The following is a 23,840-nucleotide window of genomic DNA, read 5'->3' on the forward strand; positions in this document are numbered from 1 at the left end:
TGGAACGTGCTGTGCCAGGAGAAAGATGTTTTGAGGAATTGCCCATCTCCATATGCTCTGGGCTAAGCGGGAGAGCTGGGGAGAGTGTGTCCCCCCCTATTTTTGGATATAATACATTGCAGTCATATTGTCTGTGCGAATGAGGACTGCTTTGCCCGAAATCTGTTTTTGGAAAGATTTTAGGGCTAGAAAGATCGCCAAGAGCTCCAGATGGTTGATGTGGAGCGATTTTTGCTGTGGCGTCCATAGACCTTGCATGGTGAGGTGTAGAAGGTGCGCTCCCCAGCCGGAGAGCGATGCGTCCGCTGTTAGAGTCACTTGAGGAACCGGGTCCAGGAACGGCCGCCCTTTGTAAAGGTTTGTGGTGTTCCACCACTGCAGAGAGTGATGTGTGCGGCCGTCCACCAACACCAGATCCGTCAGCTGACCCTGGGCCTGGTTCCACTGTTGTGCTAGGCACTCTTGAAGTGGACGCATGTGGAGTCTTGCATGGGGCACTATGAAAATGCAAGACGCCATCATTCCTATGAGCTTCATAAACACTCTTGCTGGAAGAGAGTGCTGAGGAAGGAATGTTTTGCGTAAGGCTTGAATGCTTGTGATTCTGGCTGAGTTTGGATAGGCAATACCCTTGGAGGTGTCTATAGTGGCCCCGAGGTATTGCTTTGTGTGAGATGGTATGAGGTGGGACTTTTGGTAGTTCACCGTGAAGCCTAGCTGGTGGAGCAGTTGGATGGTGCTGTTTGTATGCTGCACACATTGGTCGTAGGACGCGGCTTTTATTAGCCAGTCGTCTAGGTAAGGGAAGACGTGAATATGTTGACGTCTGAGGTGTGCTGCTACTACTGCTAGGCATTTGGTAAACACCCGTGGTGCGGTGGTGACCCCGAAGGGGAGAACCGTGAATTGGTAATGTTGCCCGTCCACCACGAACCTGAGGTATTTCCTGTGAGAGGGGTGTATTGGAATGTGAAAGTATGCGTCTTTCAGATCCAAGGTTGTGAGAAAGTCTCCCTGGCAGAGGAGTGGGAGGACTTGTTGTAGAGTGACCATGTGAAAATGGTCTGAGTGTATGTAGGCATTTAGAGGCCGGAGGTCCAGAATGGGTCTGAGGGTCTCGTCTCTCTTTGGTATTAAGAAATATAGAGAGTAGACCCCTAGATTTAGTTGGTTGACGGGGACCTGCTCTATAGCATGTTTTTGCAGGAGTGAAAGTACCTCTTGTTTGAGCAGTGTGGAATGTTCTTGAGACATTGGACGGTGCCTTGGTGGGATATTGGGTGGGGTAGATGTTAGCTCTAGACAGTACCCTGACCGAATAATTTGGGTCACCCATTTGTCCGATGTTATGGACTCCCATACGTGGATAAAGTTTTGTAGTCTGCCCCCGACCGGAGTGGAATGGTCCGGGGGGAGCGGAGGGGAGTCATTGTGCGGGGGGGGTGGCAGAACGGGTGTTGTTGGTTTTGCCCCTGCCCTTATTGTTGTTACCCCTGTAACCACCTCTCTGATTGCCCTTTGAAAAGGTATTTTGAGGAGGGGACTTGTAGGAGGAAGAGGCGTTATCGGTGGAGGAGCCTCTACCTGTGCCACGAAAGGACGAGCGTCGAAAGGAACGTTTGGAGGCTTGTGTTTGGAGTGCCCCCATAGACTTTGCTGTGTCTGTGTCTTTCTTCATCTTTTCGAGCGCTTCGTCTACCTTTGGCCCAAAGAGTGTTTCCTGGTCAAAGGGGTGATTGAGTATGGATGCCTGGACTTCTGGTTTGAACCCTGAGATCCTGAGCCAGGCGTGGCGGCGAAGCAGGACACTGGTATTTATGGCCCTAGAAGCAGTGTCGGCTGCATCGAGGGCACACTTAATGGAGGTGTTTGTGATTAGTTTACCCTCCTGTATAAGGTCATGAGCCTTGTGCTTGTATTTTTCTGGAAGGTGCTGCATAAGAGCCTCTAGTTCGTCATAGTGTGCTCTATCATATCGCGCAAGCAGTGCTTGTGTGTTTGCAATGCGCCACATGTTTGCAGCTTGGGAGGCGGTGCGTTTACCAGACACGTCCAGAAGTTTAGATTCTTTGTCTGGCGGTGGGGCATCTCCTGAGGATTGGGAGTTAGCCCGCTTTCTAGCTGTGGAGACAACTAGGGAATCTAGGGGAGCAGGGCCCTTGATGTAAGCAGGGTCTGTGGGTGCCGCCTTGTACTTCTTCTCTATTCTAGGGTTCAGTACTCTGGCTCTGACAGGGTCTTTGAACACCTCTGTAGCGTGCTTGGTGACACCCTTAAGCATGGGTAAAATGGAAGTAGATTTGTCTTGTATATCAAATGTATCCAGTAGGAAGTCTTCTTCTACTGGTTCACTGTGCATGTCCACCCCATGGTAGTGTGCTGCTCTCTGCACTAAATGATGAAACCCTAAGGAGTCCTCTGGAGGAGACGGCCTTGATGGGTATAGGTCGTCCTGAGGTACATTGGGTATATCAGGGTTATTGTAATCCTCCCATGGATCTGGGGTCCCTGGTGGAGTGGGATCCATTGGGGGGTCCGCCGGGTAATTGTCCGGGTCCCCATCATCTGGATCTGGGGATGGGGCCGGATCGTAGTGAGGTAAAGGTGGCGGAGACCTGTGAGGTGGAGGCGGTGGAGGAGGTGTGGGTAGGGGAGGCGGTGGTGGGGAGGGCACTCTGAGGGGAGAAGTAGCAGAGTCCTTCCTTTTGGGTGGAGGAGGAGGAGCCGGAGCATCAAGGCGCCTTTTCTTGGTAGTTAAAGTCAAAAGCCCAGTCTTTGGATCTTTGGACAAAGTCTTTTGTAAAGGGTCTGGTGTAAACAGAGCCAACGGTGTCGAGTCGTCTGTCGGCACCGGTGATTTCGGAACCGGGGGTTTCGATGGTCTGTGTGCGCCATGCTTTTTTGAGGTCTCCGGGTGTTTCGGCGTCGAATGATGTTTCGGCGCCGGAGCGTCGGTGCCGACAGATTTGTGTTTGTGTTTGGTCGGCACCGAGTGTCCAGGCTTCGGCACCGGTGGTTTCGGAGTCGAGCTGGATTTTGCAGTCTTCGGTGCCGGATGCTGTTTTTCGGCACCGGGTGTTGGCTGGCTCGATCCCGAGCTGCCATGAGACTTTGGGTGTGCTTCGACACCGGGCCCGAAGGTGGGGTGATCGAAGTTTTGGTTTTGGTTTTGCCCAGGCCGGCAGGCGAGGGAGTAACCTGAGTCTCTTTGGTTTTCGGCGCGGGGGTGGGAGGGGGCATAGTACTCACGGCCCGCTGCGCTGGTGTAACGTCCTCCACGTCGGAGTCGTCGGCCTCGGAAGCGCTGACGACGTCTTCCTCCTGCTCGGTGTGTGTTTGCCCCGAAGCTTCGGCGTCGTCTCCGAAGATGTCCGGTGGAGCTGCCGAGGATGAGTGCGCCATGGTGCGTCGAGCTCTTCGATCTCGGATGGTCTTCTTCGATCGAAAAGACTTGCAGGCGGGGCAGTCTCTAGCCTCGTGTTCCGGAGAGAGGCAAAGGTTACACACCTGATGGAGGTCGGTGTGGGGAAATTAAGACCCACATTTTGGGCACTTTTTGAACGGAGTCCTTTCCATCGGCCGGGACCGGAGTCGCGGAGGGCCCGAAGGCCGGTGTCGATGTACGGGATGGAGAAAAGTGCCGCTTCGAGAGATGAAGATGATGAAGGAACTCGAAGAATCGAGGATTTTCCGTCGAGGCTGGAACCGTAGAAGTTCGAAGCCGGAGCACGAAGTATCACATCCGAGCCCGATGGCGGAAAAAAACAATCTGAGGATGGAGCCGAAGCCCATGCGCAGTACGGACCGAAGGAGGAGTCACCAAACTCGTGACTTCCAAAGACTGTCCAAGAAGAAAAACAAACTGCAAACATCCGGGCCCAACACCAGATGGCGACCTATGCTAAGTGTACAATCTGCAGCTCATATGCCTCGAACCCCTGATTCCCCTGTCGTGTATTCTGGTAATAATAGGATGAGCTCGTGCTAAGGCTGCCGTCTGGGTAGGAAGTCCTGGGTCTGTCTGAGACCGCGAGGCTGAGGCTGCCGTCTGGGTAGGAAGTCCTGGGTCTGTCTGAGACCGCGAGGCTGAGGCTGCCGTCTGGGTAGGAAGTCCTGGGTCTGTCTGAGACCGCGAGGCTGAGGCTGCCGTCTGGGTAGGAAGTCCTGGGTCTGTCTGAGACCGCGAGGCTGAGGCTGCCGTCTGGGTAGGAAGTCCTGGGTCTGTCTGAGACCGCGAGGCTGAGGCTGCCGTCTGGGTAGAAAGTCCTGGGTCTGTCTGAGACCGCGAGGCTGAGGCTGCCGTCTGGGTAGGAAGTCCTGGGTCTGTCTGAGACCGCGAGGCTGAGACTGCCGTCTGGGTAGGAAGTCCTGGGTCTGTCTGAGACCGCAAGGCTAAGGCTGCCGTCTGGGTAGGAAGTCCTGGGTCTGTCTGAGACCGCGAGGCTGAGGCTGCCGTCTGGGTAGGAAGTCCTGGGTCTGTTTGAGATCGCGAGACTGTGAGGTCTTGAGATATATATATATATATATATATATATATATATATATTAGGAATTCCCTGTCCCTAGGTGGTACATATATATGTGGTTATTTAGGTGTAAAAAGACCCTAGGGAGGGGGTAACGTTCTGGTTTGGGTTAGAAAGGCTCCGTTGAGCGGGTTCCACCTGATCCGAAAACCCAAGCAGAACAATAGTCTAGCCACAGATTCCCTAACTTGTGAATTCATCCCAGGCGTCAGACTGGATCCCGAAAATGTTCTCAGCTGTAGCTCTGCGTGGTGGGGGACAGCACCGCATGGCTCTGTACAACGTCGGCTCCGGATATGATGTCATTGGATCCTTACAAGTCCCATCCGGCGCGCTGACATCAGCTTCTTATGTGAAACTTTCTGTGCGGAACACGGAAACACATAGAAAATGGCTGTAGAAACTGTGTGCTGGAAAGAGGAAAAATCGTTACTACAACCAAGAAAAAAGGGGAAAAGAAAGATATAATACCAAAGAAGACCCTTTAGACAAAGGTCAAAACGTCAATGAAGAACAAGATGTAGCCATACGTCTAGAGCGGTAGACCTCGAAGCTGGCTAACGGGCTTCGAGTCTCAGCAATGACACTCCACATCCTGTGATTCTGGGCAAATCACTTAATATCCCCGTCCCTTACAAAAATGAATGTGTCCATCTGTAACTAAACTGGTGCTCATGTAAAGCGCTCTGATACCCATGTCTCTGGTCTAATTCGCGCTATATAAAAACATTTAAAAAAGTAACGTGAATCACTGCGCAGAGGCGCATGACACAGTACACAAGAGAAATAGCTCCCACACCCTAAACCATTTACCAAGAGGAAAACGTGGAACTCACTCCACCATATAACCAGAGAAAAAAGAAAAGGGGTGGGGTGGCTTCATATAAGGTCAGGAGACCACACCAGTGAAACTGGAAGACGCCATCACAACAAGAGCAGAAAGGAAAAGGGGGAAACACTCCCATGCCAAAGCTCATAGAATCAGGAAGTAAGTGAACTAAAAACACCAAGAGCAGACCTAAAGGTCATTTGGAGAGAAGGGAGGATGGATTAATTCATTATCAGGGCCGGGTCTGCACTTAAACTTATACACAAGACTCAACTCGTCTCCAAAAAGTGCCTCAAAAATTGTAGGTTACTTTGGAGTCAGAGAGAACATTATTCATGAAAACAATTGGCACCGGGGATTAAAGGTCACATACATTTAGTAATAAATTCTTCTTGACTGCCTCATAGTTTCTCGACAAAAGAGCCTTCCAGAACGCGTTCGGATTAGTCTTGCATCGCTGCTCACATAACTATGATGATTCACAGTTTGGGCGTTGTACAGCTTTCATGAACTGTGTATGGTGAACAGCACATCATTCTGAGCTGCCAGCGCATTGAAGCAGGTGTCTGCTCGGAAACAATAATAAATAAAACACTTAAACCCGCCTGCTACACAGTTGTAGGAGTGGGATGGATGGTTGGTAGTTGTGTTTTTACCATCATTGGCAGCACGGCAGGGGCAATGTGTAGTTCAAGCTGCAGTGGCCTTATTACGAGAGCCCCTGCACTTATTATTTTACAAATTAAGCACTGGCGGGGCGTTAAGAAATCTGCGGCTAGACTATGTCTCTACCAGATACATTGTTACCGAAGGTAAGTAACTTATTCATCTGATAGAGACATCTAGCCGCAGTTTCCTTAACTTGTGAATTAGACACCGTAGTCATAAACTCCAGGAGGAGGGTCTGCGGACCAATCCTACAATAGGTCCAGGAGGAACAGCTGACCGAGATTAAGATCAGCCACACCTCAGTCGGAAAGGATAAGGAAGAGCGAGAGAGCTCTCTTCTAACAGTGGTAACGATCACAACAAAAACGCAAGCAAGGAATATGCACCAAGAATAAGGCGCTAAAGAGTATGTTTCCTCAGGCATAGTGGTACAGAAACTCGTTGTAACCGAACTCCAAGGAAGTTAGGCATTGATCCAATTGAACGAAAGTCTAATTGCCCCCACTGGAACGTGGGTACATGAACATTAGAAGGGACAGAAAAGTTTGCAATGTGTATAATAGAAGACTGACTAACCAGATGATGGCCTCTACCTTAGGTGAAAGAAAGTGGCCACTAGAGGAGCCAAAGCAAACAGCTAAGTGGAAAGAAGAAACTATAATATGAGGAAAAAGTGTGAATGAAATCGATCCAAGCACAACAAAATGTATTCATTCTCCACCGCCAGGTGGCGAAGAGATGCATCAAAACCACCAGACGCTGCCTCTGAGCTACAGCGCCTGGCCCAAAGAAGAGGATCAGGAAATCCTGGCAAGGAAAAACAGAGTCTGGGAAAAAGAGGGGGCGAAATCCTACAGAAAATCACCTGACAACAGTGAGGATGGCGTATGTGAACTCCAAGTACACTAACAATGGGTATGAAAGAACACATGCGGCCCTGCCCTGATAGGAGCAACAGAAGATGGGCCACCAGACACAAACCCTCTCAACCAAAGCGGGTTAAGGCCCTTGAACAAAGAGGCAGATATCAAACGAAGAAGGAGTGCGAACATGCTTCATCCTGTGTCCTTCTCGCCCTTTCCCCTCACTGTTATTGTGGTTTTTTGTATTTTTTTTTTTTTAGGCCCAAAGGGTGGACACCGCGTGGCCGAAAGACCCACGCAACAAAAAATATCCAAAGGCATAAATGGACAGATGAAAAACTGGACACTGTCTTAGTACTACATCAATGCAGGTAACGCATTCCGCAGTCTGAAAATATGCAGCAACGCTCAAGACACACCGACTACGCCCGGAGTACCAACCACATAAGTGAAAAGGGGGGGGGGGGAACCCACTCCTAGAACAGCATGGAGGCCAGAGCACCAGACAACATTACCTGCTAGAAGAATCTGCGCAGGCATGTACTTCCCAAGGGCAAAACATGAAAGAGTGTGCTTGTCCAAAAGCACGTGCCAGTAATTGACCTAGATAACAAGAAGGTATGACTGAATATTGCAGAATCACCTAACGGAATATCCAGAAGAAAGACTCTCACAAGGCAGAAGAGGGAACCAATCCCCATTGGATCGGCAACCATGGAATATACTATACGTATAGAACATAGGTTCATACAAGGACCACATAACAGACGTGCGGTAAGGAGACCACATCACACAACAGCAGAGAGGCAAGAACAACAGGTCATGCAACAAATGTGAGGGAAGAAAGCATGTCACGCAATGGCCGTGGGAAAGAGCAGAAGGAAAACAGGAAAAACCCTATGTTGTTCTACAGTCGAATGCCAAACAGACTCACCCTGCTGTGCGTCCACAACAGTAGGTACGGTCAATACCTGGGGTATCCCGTATAACCCCCAACATCAGAGGAATTCAAGCCCCTGACTTGGGGAGGCCTGTACCACCAGAGGCACAAGGCGGCATTCTCGAATCCCAAGCTTAGGGTCAACAAGCTAAAACTCTCCAGTCCTACTTCTAGCTAGGAGAGGTGGCATAGCGCAACACTGGAGTGCGGGGACAAATCCACAATGTGGGAACAGTCAACAGGGGAAAACAATCTACCGAAAATAATACATAAACATCTTTTGCAAGAAAACATGTAGCCACTGTAACAATCGAAGGATAGAAGGAGACAACTCCAAGAGAGTGTAGAGCAAAAACTGCGTACCATTGATACGTGATAGAGCCCCCAAGAGGGGATAAGAGGCTGTCAAAGAAACTGAACCAGGAAACAAGGCTTCCAACGCAATAACAGGACAGGATAACAAGTCTTGAGCCACAGCCCAGGAACAGAAGAAAGGGCAGTGAGCCAGTGGCCAACATCACACACATATATCACATAATGCTAAAGAGAATCGTGTGATAAGGGATTCACTTAACAGTTGCATCCAAAGAACCCCACCGGCCAGTGGAGTAAGACCCTCTGCAGGGTCTCAAGGCAGGAGGCTAGCCAGCAGCACCTGAGACCAGGGTAAAGGCACTGATCAGGCAACCGAAGCCACAAAACGTATATACTGTGTTGCAATAATAAGGGGGCATAATGGGAGGGAGGGCAAGCTACTGGTCTGGCCCTGCTCGACTAGCCCGAAACCTACATAAGGCCGCACCTGCCTGGGCTCCAAAAAGATGAACCCCCATCAAACGGACAGCTTCTGAAAATCCAGATCCCAGAAGCCAGGCGTTCGGGCGCAATTCTTCCCGCCGACGCCATGGCTCGACCAATGGAATTGGTGGAGTCCATGCCACGCCTGATTAGCAGTTTAACTGCCTGGCGACCATCAAAAATCAACTAGGTCAACTTGTCCTTGTTAGCCTCTGGGAACAAAGGAAAAAGCTGTGCCAAGGAGTCCCACAAAGGCATGGAGAAAGTGTCTGAGGACGCAAATCAAGTTGATGGCGCGTAATGCTACACTAGAAGAGGAAAAAACACGCGCAAGAATCCTGCTTCCTGGACTCTTTGTCAAGCTGGGAGTGAGGAAGGTTCTCCATCGCCGAGGACGCCGTTGTGGCTGGATCATGAAGCTGTGGTGGGTGTCCATAGGTTTCTCCACTTTGGGTAGAGTGAGATGCAATACATCAGCCACTCTTCTCAAAACTTCTGACCAAGGAAGAACTGGCTTCCAAGGAAAAGGCCAGGAGGCAATAAAAGAGAACGCAGGGGATGAATCTAGCCCGCTGGCTTCACCCAGCTCAGCAATCCAGCTGTCCAACATAGTAGGAGCCACACGCATTGGCTGCTCCAAGGGCGGTATCCCTTCACCGTACGCCGAACCCTCTGTCCAAGACTGGAACTACCACCGAGGGCGCCCCGTCGACGACCTCCTTGGGCCCCGCAGGCGCTGCAGAGGGAGACTAGGTCCTAAAGACAAGATGGAGAGACTTGTAGTGCTCCTGCATCTGGTTCCAGGTCTCCCCGGCTCCAGAAAAAGGTGGGAGGCATGGGAGCTACGCCGGAGCAAAAGAAGAAAAGTCTCCACGACCGACCTCGCAAGTCAAAGGAGCCACATAGGTTCAGGACTTGGATCTCTTACCATGAGACGTAGCCAGAGACTGGGACCACTGCCGTTGACCACAGGGAGAAGAGGGGCGCTCACTGGAACGACCCCTGGATCGGGAGGATGATAGACGCCACGAGGAGGTAGAGCTCCGTGACAATCACGCCATCAGAAGTTAATCCGCTGCTCCCGCACACTCGTCAACATCGTGGTGCTCGTCCAAGCACCACATGGATAGAATGTGAGTCCGTACCAGACATTTGGAGAGCACAGGATCCACAGGGCTTACACCCAGAGGGCATGGGAATTTAGCACTGTCTCAGACAAGAGAAGGTAGTCACAGCTGGCCTAAAACTGCCAGAGATGCGCTCCGCCGGATCCACATGCAGCGCAGAAAAAGGAGAAACTGACGTCAGCGCACCGGAGGGGACTTATATGGCTCCAATGACTTCATATCCGGAGCGGACGTTGTACTGAGGCATGCAGCGCCGATCCCTTGTGTGCAAAGGTACCGCTGAGAACATTTTTCGGATAAAGTCTGATGCCTGGGGAGAATTCACAAGTTAAGGAATCTGTAGCCAGATGCCTCTATCAGATAAAAAGCCTTTTGAGGAAAGTGAGACTGGGAAACAAAGGTAACAGCTATAAAATTTGGAGCATCAGGAAAAATATTTTCTAGATTTGTGCACAGAGACGCTAAAAACAGAAATGGTGGGAGACAGTGGATGAAGGACCAGTAGAAGGTATAACCTTAGAGGAAAGTGGGCACCCTTTTGCTGGACTAGAGTGGGATCTGCAGTCATAAGGGTAAAATGTAAAGGCTGTCTATGTTTCAAACAACCTTTAGAACAAAAAATATGTGCTATCAAAGCACTCTCATATATTAAATTCTATCGGTCCCCAAGCCTGTGATACATTGTGAATAGAAAGCATGGCTACAGCCTATGCTCTTCAGAAGGGTGATGCAAAAAGAACAATAAAAGAAATGTGGAAAGTGCATATTTAGTTCACAAAGAGGATGAAGGAACTTTCACCAATGACTTAGAATAGCTCCCTCAAAGTCCATGAAGCCAACTACATGGAAGAGAAAAAATATATATATTTTAAACGTTCACATCGGAAGCAACAACAATCATATTTGCATTGATGCACTTTTATCCTTTGTTCCTCGAAATTAGGAAAGAAGAAGAAAGATCATATTTCTAGAGACTGCAATACGTACAAGTTACTTATCTCCGGTAACGATGTATCTGGTAGAGACGATTCTAGCCGCAGATTCCTTAACGTAGAATTATCCCCAGACGTGAGACTGGACCTGGAAAACTTTCCTGTCCCAGCATCTCTGCGCGCTAGGGGGCGGCACCACGCGACTCCGCCGCCATCTTCCGCGGGCGTGATGTCAGCGAGGTCACATAAGCCCCACCCCGGCGTGCTGACGTCAGTTTCCTTCTTTTCCGCATGCAATGCGGATCCGGATCGTGTTCCTGGCTTTGCGTCACATTTTGGGAACAGTGTGCGAATGCCTTCGGGCTTCAAGACATGCTCGTCTTGCGCACGCCAGATGTCGGCGACGGACCCTCACCCCATCTGTATGTGGTGTTTGGGGGAGCACCATGACTCCACGGACTGCCAGGCTTGTCAGCAGATGAAGCCGAAGTCCCGGCGGGAGCGCCGGATGAAACTCCTCTCGGCCCACATGTCCAGGTCAGCGTCGTCACCGCGTCCACCCCCCACGGAAGGGTTCAAGATCCGCTGCTTCAGTCTCTGACATCGTCCCTCTCCGAGGCCGCAAGGGCGTCGCTTGCCTGTTGGTAAGTGTTGCTGTTTGTCCCCGAGTTGTCGCGAGTCGTGCGGCCTCACGCTTCGCCAACCTTCTCGGCGTGGGGGCGACCAGAGCCCAAATGGAGGCCTATGCTGTGGCTCTGCAGGCCTCCTTGGCTCCTCCTCCTCTTCCTCCGACGTCTGAGGATCCCTTGCCATCTGCCTTCTGCAGAGTCGCCGGCTGCTCCGGCCCCAGCGGAGACAGGTTCGGCTTCAGGTCTTGGAGATGTGGTGTTGTCGGGTTCCCTCCTTCGGACCACGGCGCCTCTGCCTCGCCGCAAACCCCCGTGGGGGTCCCTGTGGTGTTGTGGGAGGTTGCCGGGGCTCGTCCTCGAGTCCCCCCTCGGTCCTCTGGGCATGCGGCAGCCTGGTCTGAGGCCGAGCTGATGCCGCTCAGGCGCCGGCAGCTGCTGGCCCTGGCGGCGCTGCAGGGGCTGGCTAGGGGCCGGGGCACGTCCCCGGGCACCCCTAGTTTCTCCACGCAGGTGCTGCGTGGAGAGACTATTTGAAGAAGGGTGCATTAAAAAACTGAAATTCAAAAAGTCAGTCGAGTGCTACGCAACACTAACATGCTGATGAAATGATACAATTTGCAACTCCCTTTCAAAGGTGACAGTAATCAGTGTTGCAATATGGATATGGCAAGTCCATATATTTAATGTTAAAAAAAAAAAAAGTTCCAAAACACATGGGAAGAAAAATTAAACTAAAATGCAACATTTCTTTCAAAATTCGTTAAGAAAAATTACCTCCACTTGCTTTTGCAAAGCTAGGTTCTCATTTTTTAGTTTCTGAATGTCTTCATTCAGGCCTTCATTCGGGGCAGACGAATAGGGCCATAAGGTGTCCAAATGTTTTTCCATGCTGTCAGCTCTAACCTATATGTAGTAAAAATGATGGTTGACACCATTTATAATCTTGTTATGTAAAACAAATAAAAAATAAAGTATTTCAGATACATAAATGTAGATAGCTGAACTGTATGTAAATACCTTGATTAATAGTTTGCACTTGCATTTTGAAATTCCAAAACTGTTTGAATCGAAATACTGTGAGAGAAGGAGCTTGAAACCAGGGACATAAGTATCTTCAGTGCAACAAGTGCAATGGTGCCATGTCTCACTCGTGGGAGGGGCCCACTGCTTCCCAATTAAGACCGTCTTAATTGGGGAGCAGAGGGCTTTATGACTTGCTTTATGGCTCAAGGCACATTTGGTACATTTTGAAGCCCCCCAAAGGAAGGAATGCCACAGTTTCCATATTATGGAATTTTTACAGCTCTCATCATCCGAACCAACACTGTTCGAAGGAAAGTGAAATGTGCACCAAATAGATGCAAGAAAGGAATGTAAATAAGTCTCCGCTGAGTCTTACTGTATTCCCTGCCCATTCATCTTTAGCTGGAAGGTCATCCCATTGGATGGATGAAAACAAAGCGGTTTTACAGATAAGTATCACACTTACAGTTGCCAGTCTTCGGGACAAAAGGTCAGCAAAAGTCAAGGGTCAGGTTGAGTACCAAAACTGCACCACCAGCGGCACCGAGGCGGCTGGGTGCAGAGGTAAAAGTCAGAGCTCGGCCCAATGCGTTTCAACGGAGACTCTGGGTGCTCGGAGTCACACTGCTTGCAGGTAGGTGAATCATTTGCAGAGGCCAAGCTTTGGGTGTTAGGTTAAGCACAAGGGGGGTACAACGCAGCAACAAACATACACCACCAGTGGCACAGTGACGGCCGGGTACAGGGTGCAATTTCAGCATCCAGGCCCACTGCTTTCAATGTGGATTCTGCTTTCTACAAACAGGCTGCAGGTGTCGCACTGGAGGTTGCAGGAGGGAGAACAACAACAGCGGAGGTAAGTAGAGATGTAGGGGGTCATAGGGACACCATTGATTCAGGTCATCAAGGGGCAGGGGCTTCGGGTGCAGCGGTGCCTTTAGACGTCAGAGTCTTCTTACCGGAGCCAGTCGCAGTCATGGGCAGCCTCTGGATTCCGGCTGCAGGCGTCGACTTGGGGCCCAGGAGTGATCAGATATGACTGGACCCGAGGTCAGGATCGATGGGGAGACTTCGCTGGACAGCTGAGCCACTCTGACTCGGGCCGTGGGCGTGTGGTGCAGAGTGGGAAGGAGCCAGGTTTCCAGCTGGATCTGGAGCCCTGGTAGTTGGATTCTTCTGGACAGAGCCACTGTCCTCGGGAGATCTGGTCTTTGTGGAAGACCTCGAGTTTCTGGAAGTTGCTGGCCAGAGGATAGGCGTTGTCTTCTTTGCAGAGTCTTTAAAGCTGTTGACAGGCCAGTAGGGGATGTTTTATGGGAGTAGTAGGTAGGGCAAATGGGTCACTTACCTAGGGTGACTACACCCAGTAATATGCAACCCTTCTGTGGAAGGGGGCAAAGACCTAGCCCTGATTGGAGGAGTCCCCTCATTTTCAAGATAGAGAGTGCTGAAAAGTGTGCTTAACTTCGATTCCTCCACTTGATGGGGGGAGCTGGCAAAGGTGGGCACACCGCCTAGCCTTTCTAGGTTTTCCCACCGGTTCTCCCGCCCAAAGTGGGGGTGAAAACCGGGGGCAGCTATCTGCTGTTAGCAGCAGAGACTGGGGGGTCGCATTATGAAGGTGGCGGCCTTTGAAGCTTCCCCTTCGAACACTGGCTTATCCTGGGGAGGAGGTGTGACACCTCTTCCCAGACTGCGCACTGTTTCTGGGCCCAGAGAGCAGAGGCTCTCACCCAGGGATCCAGAAACAGGTCTGTGTGTGGCAGGCTGCCTAAAGCCAGTCAGTGCCCACAGATGGGTCTGTAGATTTTCAGGGGCACCTCTGAGGTGCCCTCTGAGAACATGCAACAATAAATCCCACACTGGCATCAGTGTGGGTTTATTTTGAGGAGTAGTTGGGTCAGGCGGCACCCTAGAGGTTGCTGTGCGTTGTAGCCATCTTTTTTCTGTGTTTACGTCTTGTAGTCCTTCAGATGGTACTTTAGAGAATAGTTAGATATGTTTCCCCTCCCTTTTTGCATTCCTTGTAGGGGAGGCTGGGTGGGTCGCATGTGAATATAGAAAACTCTTCAAGCTGCAAAACTACTGCTACTGGTAAGTAACCATTTCATTTTGCAGCGTGAATCCTTTTCTGGATTCACATACTGTGCATTAGATTACGTAGCGGTTTGTCCCGTCTTGGGGAGGCTGTGGTAAGAGGAGGACTTTTCAAACAGGTGTTGAAGTACCCTTTGTCCTACTTGTGCTCCTTATTCATTAGTATATCACACAGTAATGTTTGGTGAAAGTGTGTGGGGATGCCCATGTTGTTGCTACACATATAGAGTCTATAGGCATATTGGCAATGAATGCAAGAGTTGCTCCTTTCTTTCTAGTTCAATTAGCTCTTGGTTGTATACTTAGCCTTTTCCCTGCAGTGGCATAGCATAGTTGGATGGTTCGGACTATCTATCGTGAAATTGTTGCTTTTGTAACAGGCGTCCCTGTTTTAGTATGTGAGTAGGCAACAAACAGCTGTTTGCTTTTGCAAGTTTGCTCTATTCTCTGTAGATAGTATAGTAGAGCCCTCCTTACATCCAGGGTTATTGTTATTGTTACATGCATTTGTAGCACGCTCAGTTACTCCAGAGAGTGTCCCGGCGCGAAACCCGAAAGGATCATAGCTCAGAGAATTAGAACAAGAAAGTTTTCAGCTTTTTCTTGAAAGTCCGGGAATCTTGAATGCTGCGTACAGCCAAAGGCAGTGCGTTCCAGCCAAGAGCAGCTTTCCGAACAAGGGAACAACCGCCAAGCCTTTGACAGATAAAGCGGGGGATCTGAACCAACAGTTGGGAAGAGGAACGTAGCTGTCTTGACGGCGTATAAAAAGAGAACCTCTTATGCAGATAGCTGGGTCCCTGGCCATACAAGGCACAATGGGCAATCGACAAGACCTTAAATTTAATCCATGCCTCCATAGGAAGCCAATGCAAGGAGTGCAAATGGGGGCACACACTACTCCTTCTGGGGAGATCCAGAAGGAGGTGGGCCGCAGAATTCTGCACCACCTGGAGCTTATTCAACAAATAGCCAGGGGTCCTGACTTACAGTGCATTAGCATAGTCCAGGCGAGAGAGGATCAGAGCTGAACCACGGTTTCCCTTGCAGCCTTTGGGAGAAGAGGGGGAAACTTCCTCAAAGTTTTTGAAATGCCAAAGCAGAACCCCGCCAGTTTCTTAATCTGGGTGGCAAAAGTTACTTTCTCTTCAAACCATGCACCCAGATTTTTTGCGGCAGTACCTGACAGGCAAGGCAAAGGAAACCCTGCGGGCCATAATAACGCTCTAAAATTAAGTGGAAATTTTCCATAGAGAAGCATTTCGGATTTCTCCTTATTACACTTCAGCTGGGCCTGAGAAATATCGAGAGCAGGCAGTGTTGTGCATAGGCAATCATCTTAGCCCCAAGCTCCTCCGCTAAATATATCAGCGGGGTGACATAGATGTTAAAGAGCAAGAGGCTGAGGAACGACCCCTGCGGGACGCCTGTAACTACAGGCTGAGTTGCTGAGGCGCAAGGTGGGAGCCAGACCTGCTGCGACCGGTCGGCCAAGAAAGAAGTAAGCCAGCCTAAGGCGGAACCGGCAACGCCAATCTCCGAGAGGCGAGCAAGAAGAAGGGAGTGGGCACCGTGTCGAATGCCGTAGAGAGGTCCATCATAATCAAAGCTGCCCTCCCGCCAGCATCCAGACACTCTCGGATTGCCTCCGAAACCTCAATCAGCGCAGCCTATGTGCTATAAGAGGCTCGAAAGCCAGACTGCGCTGGGTGCAACAAGCCAACACCTTCAACAAAGTCCGTGAGATGTCTCGTGACAACCTTCTCACACACTTTTGCCAAACTTGGCAGAAGAGTGATTGGGCGATAATTTCCAGGGTATGGAGGCTCCTTTCTCCTCTTGTTTTTCGGGCTTTTGAAGAAGACTGGTAGGAGAATGCTTTGATTCAAGTGATACTTGGACACAACTTTTGGCAAGAATTGTGGATTCGTTTTTAGGGTAACTTTGTCTATATGGATTTGCATGTACGGTTTATGTATGGTTAATGATTGCAGCTCATTTACTCTTCTTAAGGATGTAATGTCTTTAAAGTGATGTGTTTGAGGTCCGCCTTATGCATAGGCTCAAATGGTTCTGTCTTAAGTTGTGTCAGGACTGTATTTAAACTCCACATGGGGGCTGGAGCTGTTCTTGGGAGAGCAATTCTTTTAGACCCCTTAAGGAACCTTTTTTACGACAGATCTTGCGAAGAAGTTTTTGCATGACTTTTCCCTGGTGTAAGCTACGATGGCTGCGAGATGTACCTTTATGCTTGAGTAGTTGATGTGACTCTCTATGAGGCAAGTTAGGTATATGATTCCTGTTTCTTTTGTGTTGATTGAGTCCATTTGGTTGTTTGCTGTGCACCAAGTGGTGTACCGCTTCCATTTTGAGGCATAGCATTGTCTTGTAGTTTATTTTCTTGCTTCCTTTAGAATTTCCATTGTTCGCGGAGGCATATTTAGAGGACCAAACTCTACGTATTCAGGTGCCAGGCTAATAGGAGTAGTGTCGCAGGCTCCTTGTGGAAGATTTGGCCCTGTTGCATTGTTAGTAGGTCCTTGTCTGCTCTGAGTTTGATTATTCGTCCTTTGGACAGTTCTACATACTTTAGTACTATGTTTGTCTGGCCCACTGTGGAGCAAGAAGAATTAGGTTTGTCCTCGTTTGTCTTGCTTTTTCCAGAACTTTTTGGATTAGAGGTATTGGTGGAAAAGCGTATGCAAATGTCCCTGACCAATCTAGAATCAGGGCATTCCCTCTTGATAGGTGGTGAAGAAACCTCGAGGCAAAGAACTGGCATTTCTTGTTCTGTAATATGGCAAAGAGGTCTATCTCTGGGATCCCCCAGAGTTTGAAGATGTATTGTATTGTCTTGTACTTCAATTCCCACTCGTAGGAGCAGTTGTTCTGCCTGCTCAGTAGATCTGCTGTTGTGCTGTATATTCCCAGTAGGTGTATTGTTTGCAGACAGATCTTTTGAGAAATTGCCCATTGCCAGATCTTTTGTGCTAGTGTGCTTAGTGGGAATGATTGTGTATCTCTGTTTGTTGAGGTAAAACATTGTGGTGGTGTTGTCTGTTTGAATGAAGACAGACTTCTTGCGACTGTGTTTCTGGAAAGCTTTGAATGCTAGGAATACTGTTTATTTCCAGGTAATTAATGTGTTTTATAGAGTCGAGGTCATTTCACTGGCCTTGTATCTTCAGTTGTTGTAAGTGTACTCCCCATCTGTTGAGGGATGCATCTATTGTGATTATCACAGAAGGAGTTGGATCTTTGAAAGGTTTGCCTTGTGTTATGTTCTTAGATGCCCACCATTGTATTTCAGCTTGTAGTCTGTAACAACCACTAGATCCTTCCAACTCCCTGTGGCCTGTGACCAGTTGTTGTAAAGCCATTCCTGGAAGGGGCGCATATGTAGGCGGGCATGTGGACTGAGTGAGATGCATGATGCCATCATGCCCATGAGCTTCATGACTCTCCTCACTGTCAGAGATTGACCCTTCTGGTAGAGGGAAGTTTCTTGTTTGATGGCTTATATCCTATTTTGTTTAGGGTAGTCTGTGCGAGTTTTGAGTAGAGTCTTGCACCTAAGAATGTTTTTTCTTTTGCTGGCCTTGTGGAGGATTTCTTGTGATTTATTGAGAAAACTAATCCTTGGAGCATGTGTATTGCTGTTTGAACATGGCAGAGACATTTTTGTTTTATATCTACTTTTATAAGCCAGTCGTTTAAGTAAGGGTAGAAGTGAATTACATCCTTTCGCTGGGGCGCCTCGACTACGGCTAGGCACTTGGTGAAGACACATGGTGCTGATTTTATTCCAAAAGGGAGTACTTTGAAAGGTAGTGTGTTCCTTTGTGTAGGAACCAGAGATATTTTCTGTGGCTTTTCTTCATGGGGATATGTAAATAGGTGTCCTTGAGATCTATTGTTGTCATGTAGTCTCCCTGTTGATTTGCGGTATTATTTCTTGGGGTAGCCATTTTGAAATGCTGCATCAAAATGAATTTGTTTATTAACCTTAGGTCCAGGATTGGCCTTAGCGAGAGGTCCTGTTTGGGGACTAGGAAATAAGGTGTGTAGTTTCCTTTGAAAAAGTCTTGCCTTGGTACAATGTCTATTGCTCGTTTTAAAAGAAGCTCCTTGATTTCTGAATTTAACTGTATGAGCTCTGATTTCAGGGCAATTTTTTATACTTGGGGTGGGGGGGTGTTTGCTGGAGGCGTTTTTTGTCAGTTCTATGCAATACCTGTATTTTACCAAATTTAATATCCAATTGTCTGAGGTGATTTTTGTAGGTATTGAGATATCCTGCCTCCCACTGGTGTTGTGTGGGGTCTTTTTCTGTGCAAGAGTCAATTTGAGCCATTTCCTCTTCCTCTAGAGGGCTGGCCTCTGCCTCTTCCTCGAAAGGACTGCTTTGGCTGTTGTTGCCTATTTTGGTATCCTGCTTGTTGGTTTGTTGACCATTCCTTTGGCCCTGTTGTTGATGAGACATTTGCTGTCCTTGAACAAAGGCTCCTCTTCCTGTGGGTTTTCCTCCATTAAACCCTCCTCTTTTGAAGGTACCTCGTTGTTGCAGGGCTCCCATGGCTCTTGTGTCGTCTTTTATAATCTGCTGGAGAGATTCATCTACTTCCTTTCCAAATAGTGCCTTTCCTGTAAACGAACTGTTAATGATGGAGGTTTGCACCTGTTTCTTAAAGCTGGAAATCCTAAGCCAGGCATACCTTCTTAGTCTGGTGCCTGTGCACATTTGTCTGCTGGCAGTGTCTGCTGCGCCGAGTGCCGATTTAAGGCATGTGTTTGCTCTGTTTTTGCCTTCTTGGAAATACCTTGTGCCCTTTTCTTGTCCTCTTCCGGGAGCTTGCTGATGAGCTCCTCAATGTCATCCGATTGCTGGTGTCCGTACCTGTTCAGCAGGGCATTTGAGTTCGCGATTTACCATTACGTTGCTGCCTCTTTCTCCATTTTTTCTGACTACCATATCCATCTGTTTGCTTTCCTTCTCTGGAGGTGGTCCACTGTTAGAGAGGGCATTTGCTCTTCTCCTGGCCGTGGTGGCAATAATAGAGTCAGGCACTGTATTTCCCTGGATATACTTGGGGTCCTTGGAAGAGGGTTTGTACCTCTTTTCGACCCTTGGTGTTACCCCCCTCGCTTGAGGCTGGCTCTTTGAAGGCTTACTTGCCCTGATCCAGGATGCTTGGTAGCATTGGTAGGTATTGTGTTCCCTTGTTGGCTGGGACTAGTGTTTCTAAGAGGAACATGTGTCGCCCCTTTTCTTCTTCGAGGGCGACCCCGAAAGCATCAGCTGGTCTCTTCACTAGGCTGTTGTAGAAGGCTGTGTCATCTGGTGGGGAAGCCTTCGAGAGATAACAGCATATCTCCTCTTCTGGGCTTTCTATGTCGAGGTCATTCAATTGATCCTCAAAAGTTTCAGAGGCTTCTTCCTCTTCAGGTGCGCTGACGTACTCCTCGAGGTCGTCATCACATGGTTCAGGGGTTAGAGGTGACTCGAGAATCTCCTCTTCTTCCCCTTCCGCATCTTCCGCCCCTTCGGCATCGACATTGTCGGTGTCGGCGACGGGAATCTTAGGAATACGGAATTCCTTGAGCGAAGCATTGATCTTTTTCTGGAGGAGCGCCGCCATTTCGGCTTCAAGCAGTTTCCTTTTCTTTTCAACCTTGAGGGCTCTCTTGGTGTCGGAGACCAGAGATTTTCTCTTCTTGGTCGCATTTGCCACCGACTTCGAGGGCGGCGTAATTGCCTTAGAGGGTTCGTATTCAACCCTTGTTTTCGGCGCCTTGGGCAATCTTCCCTCGTCGGCGTCCCTTGGTAGGGTTGCGTGGGGTTCTTTGGATCGCGGCTGGCCTTCGTCGCCTTTTTCTTTGGCTTCCGGGCTGCTTTAGGCTGTGCCTTATAATCATGGCTCTTCAGTTCTGACAGATGCATATGGTGTTTTACCTTATCCGTCTTCTTCTCTGTGTCCTTTTCCATCTTTTTGTGGGCGTGGGTTTTTTCGGAGTCTCCCTCCAGAATTTCAGCATCCGATCCTTCGAGTGAGAATTCTGCTGGAACTCCTTGGTTCTCCTCGTCGCTGGAGAGGCCTAGGTCTTTGAGGGAAGATTTCTGCTGTGCCTGGGACATTGCTGCATAGTGGACCTCTCTGCTTTCGGCGTATCCTAAGGGTTTTCGGCAGGACCACCGCGTAGGCCTCACAATTCTTGTCCTTGTAGTCCCTGGGCAGGCAGAGGTTGCACACGTAGTGTAGATCACGTTGTGCAAATATGTGGTGGCACTGGGGGCAGAATTTGAAAGGGGTATTTTCCATGGCCCCTACCTCGCCATTTGTCAAACCTTGATGTTTTCAGTATTGGAAAGATCGTTCCCAGGGTAAAGTTGTGCTCTTCGGTTGCTAGGTGGATGCTGGTTTTCTATAAGAAATCTCAAGTTTTTTCTGGAAGTTTTCTGAAAACTTTGGAGCGTCCCCTCTTGCTTAAGGAGCCAACGGCGGAAAAAAGAATCTGAAGATGGCTACCAATCACAACAACCTCCAGGAGGCCGTCTGACGTCACGCAGGGGATGTACCTGGCACCAAATGGTGGTCGACGATGCCCGGAGAAGAAAAGAAGAAAAAAAAACAAAGACTATTCCGGACCCAACCACTAGATGGAGGAATAATGCAAAGCATGTAAATCCAGAAAAGGATTCACGCTGCAAAACTTCAGTTATTGAGTTTCCAGCCCATGTATTCTCTATGGCTTCACTGGCACTTACAATATTAAGGAATATACCCCAATATTGTTGGGGAATATCTGCTCATGCAAATGTGCCCACACCTGGGATATAGTGCACCCTACCTTAGGGCTGGTAAGGCCTTCTAGAGGGGTGACTTACCTATATCTTAGGAAGTGGTAGCTGGCATGGCACACAGGTAATGCAGTGGCAATCTGCATGGCCTAGGTGAAGGGTCCCTCTCGACCCTCTTCAGTCCCAATCCCCTCGGTAACAGGTACCTTTTACTAGGGACACACAGGGGGCACTTAAGAGCCAATTGGGGAATCATTTTTATGGAAGAAGCACTAGCACAGGGGACCTGATTGGCAGGGACCCTGTGCACTACAATCAAAACCACATCACTGTCAAGACAAAAAATGGGGGCTAATCATGTCAACAGAAAGAGGCACTTTCTCACCATTATCAACATAGGAATGGTCATGAAACCTCCTTAAAATCGAAAAGAATAGCCACTAATCTCAGGTTAAGGTTGCCTACTATAATGGCTAATGAGATTTCATGGTACGAGATGCTCGGAACGAATGGACCGGAAAAGAGGCCTATTATCTAAATATTAAGTTCCCCCCGCGCCTGAGGCAACCAAGATAACAAACGCTCATCCATTTATCCAGAGCCTCAAAACAAATAGTGAGTCTCACCTCCCAGAACTAGGCTGAGAGCGCAATATAGAGGTTTCTCCATGGATCTTAACCTCTTTCTAATCGGCAGACGATAAAGGAGGAAGCTCCAGCTTCATACTGTAACTCCACACTGAACTGGTCTACCAGAAACAAACTGCTGCATTTGGTTCTAGGATAACATGTAACAATGTGTGTGTGATTGTATTAATGTTGGAGTATTTGCTAAAGACACTCTGCATTTCCCTTCACAAACCTACACTTCTCCAACTCTGAAGGGCATATAAACAGTGGATTAATTTATGTGTGCAGGATTCCTTGATGCCCAAACCTATTGAGATTTCTTCATCTCCAATTCCTTACCCCACAATCCCAACATGTGTTCATTTTACATTTCCATTATCCAGCACTCTTTAATGCCCACTGTCCATTTTTCTTCTCATCTTTATGGAAAAACCAAACTTGCAGACAAGAAATACCAATACTAAATGAGGTTCAGTTGAGCTTTCTCAGGCTCCTGACTAGAGACAATGCCACAAAAATCACTGTAGTAGCAGTATTAAAAATAAGGTAGAATACAATTTTAAAAAAGCCTGCTACTCTAAATTGCTCTGAACCGAAACACTACATAACATGCTAGATAAATGATGCACCATGCAGTTACTACTTACTCCACAATCCAGAAACCACTTTGGGATTTTCAAGGGTTTAGTAAGCGCTATACAACTATTAATACAATACAGCTGCCAAATGCACTTAAAATACACAAACCTCATAATCCCTAGCAGTTCGTTCAGTTTTTTCCAACTGCATCTTGAGCTCTTCTATTTTATCTTGATGTTCTTTTAGATTCTGTTGCAATTGTGAAACTTGATTTCTTTTTATTTTGTTACTGGAAAGAGAACGTTCAAGCTCAACTTTCAGCTCCATTATCATCTCATCTTTCGTAAGGTTAACAGGAGGGTCACTTTTACGCAGGGTGCTGTCAAAAAAGTGAAAAACAACTCAACAAATATGCAATGGAAAACTGTACTTTTATGGAACCTGGGATGCTTTTTGCACAGCTATCTTGGGAGACTTTATCAACACAGAAACTAATTGTATGACTGCTTGGAAAATCTAAGTCTTGAAACAAAGAGATGATTTCTGTGGCAGCTTCTACGATAGGATTAAAACATTAAAAAATAAGAAAAAGAATAAACCATGCCACATCTTGTCCACAGACAGGTGAATGATTTTGGGATGATTATAAAATGTTGCTTTAGTCCCTTGGGATACATTCTACAACAAGCTCCTTCCATCAACAAATCTTGCTGTCTAAAAACCTGTACAAGCTAAACTGCATAGAATAAGTATATTGTCTCTGCTCCACAAATGTGGGTTGTTCATCTGTTCAAGCGCACATTAACAAGATGACACAAGTTGAAGGTTTTAACTTACTTTTCAAAAGATCGTTTTTTTATACCTGTAGGGTGGTTACTTTGCAATGTCCTTTTCTCAAAATGATCTTGTTGGACTTGGTCCTCTCTCCAGGTTTATCACCAAACTTTTTGCCTTAACCCTCCTATTTTTTAACCTGTTTTTGTTGGCTTCTACGACTGCGCACTTTACCACTGCAAACCAGTGCTAAAGTGCTTGTTCCCTCTCCTTTAAACATGGTGAAATTGGCTTACACCCATTTGGCACCTTTAATTAACCTGAAAGTCCCCAGTAAAGTGGTACTACATGTAGTTGGGGCATGTAACTCAAATGCCACTAGTGGGTCTGCAGCCCTTGTTATGCCACCAACTTCAGCAGTCTTTTAAACATATCCCAGGCCTGCCATTGCAGCCTGTGCGTGCAGTTTAAACTGTCATTTCGACCTAGCCAAACAAATCTTTTGCCAGGCCTGAACGTTCCTTTTTTAATACATATAAGTCGCCCCGACGGTAGGCCCTAAGCAACCCAGAGGGCTTGTGCAGTACATTTAATAGGTTGGATATGTACGTTTTACATGTCCTCGTG

General features: G+C 48.2%; 1 protein-coding gene across 2 annotated transcripts in view; it reads right to left on the minus strand.

Moving 5' to 3' along the window:
* Window positions 1-23,840, minus strand: part of CEP152 (centrosomal protein 152) — a 725,831-nt gene that overhangs the window by 431,684 nt on the left and 270,307 nt on the right. For both annotated transcript variants that reach the window (XM_085644215.1, XM_085644214.1), the window contains exons 13-14: window positions 22,608-22,818; window positions 12,087-12,215 (exon numbers count right to left, since the gene is read on the minus strand). In XM_085644215.1, the coding sequence (XP_085500341.1) occupies window positions 12,087-12,215; window positions 22,608-22,818 (340 nt within the window). The remainder of the gene's footprint in view (window positions 1-12,086; window positions 12,216-22,607; window positions 22,819-23,840) is intronic.

The sequence above is a fragment of the Triturus cristatus genome, chromosome 3_1 (assembly GCF_964204655.1).
Source record: "Triturus cristatus chromosome 3_1, aTriCri1.1, whole genome shotgun sequence".
In the NCBI taxonomy this organism is placed as follows: Eukaryota; Metazoa; Chordata; class Amphibia; order Caudata; family Salamandridae; genus Triturus; species Triturus cristatus.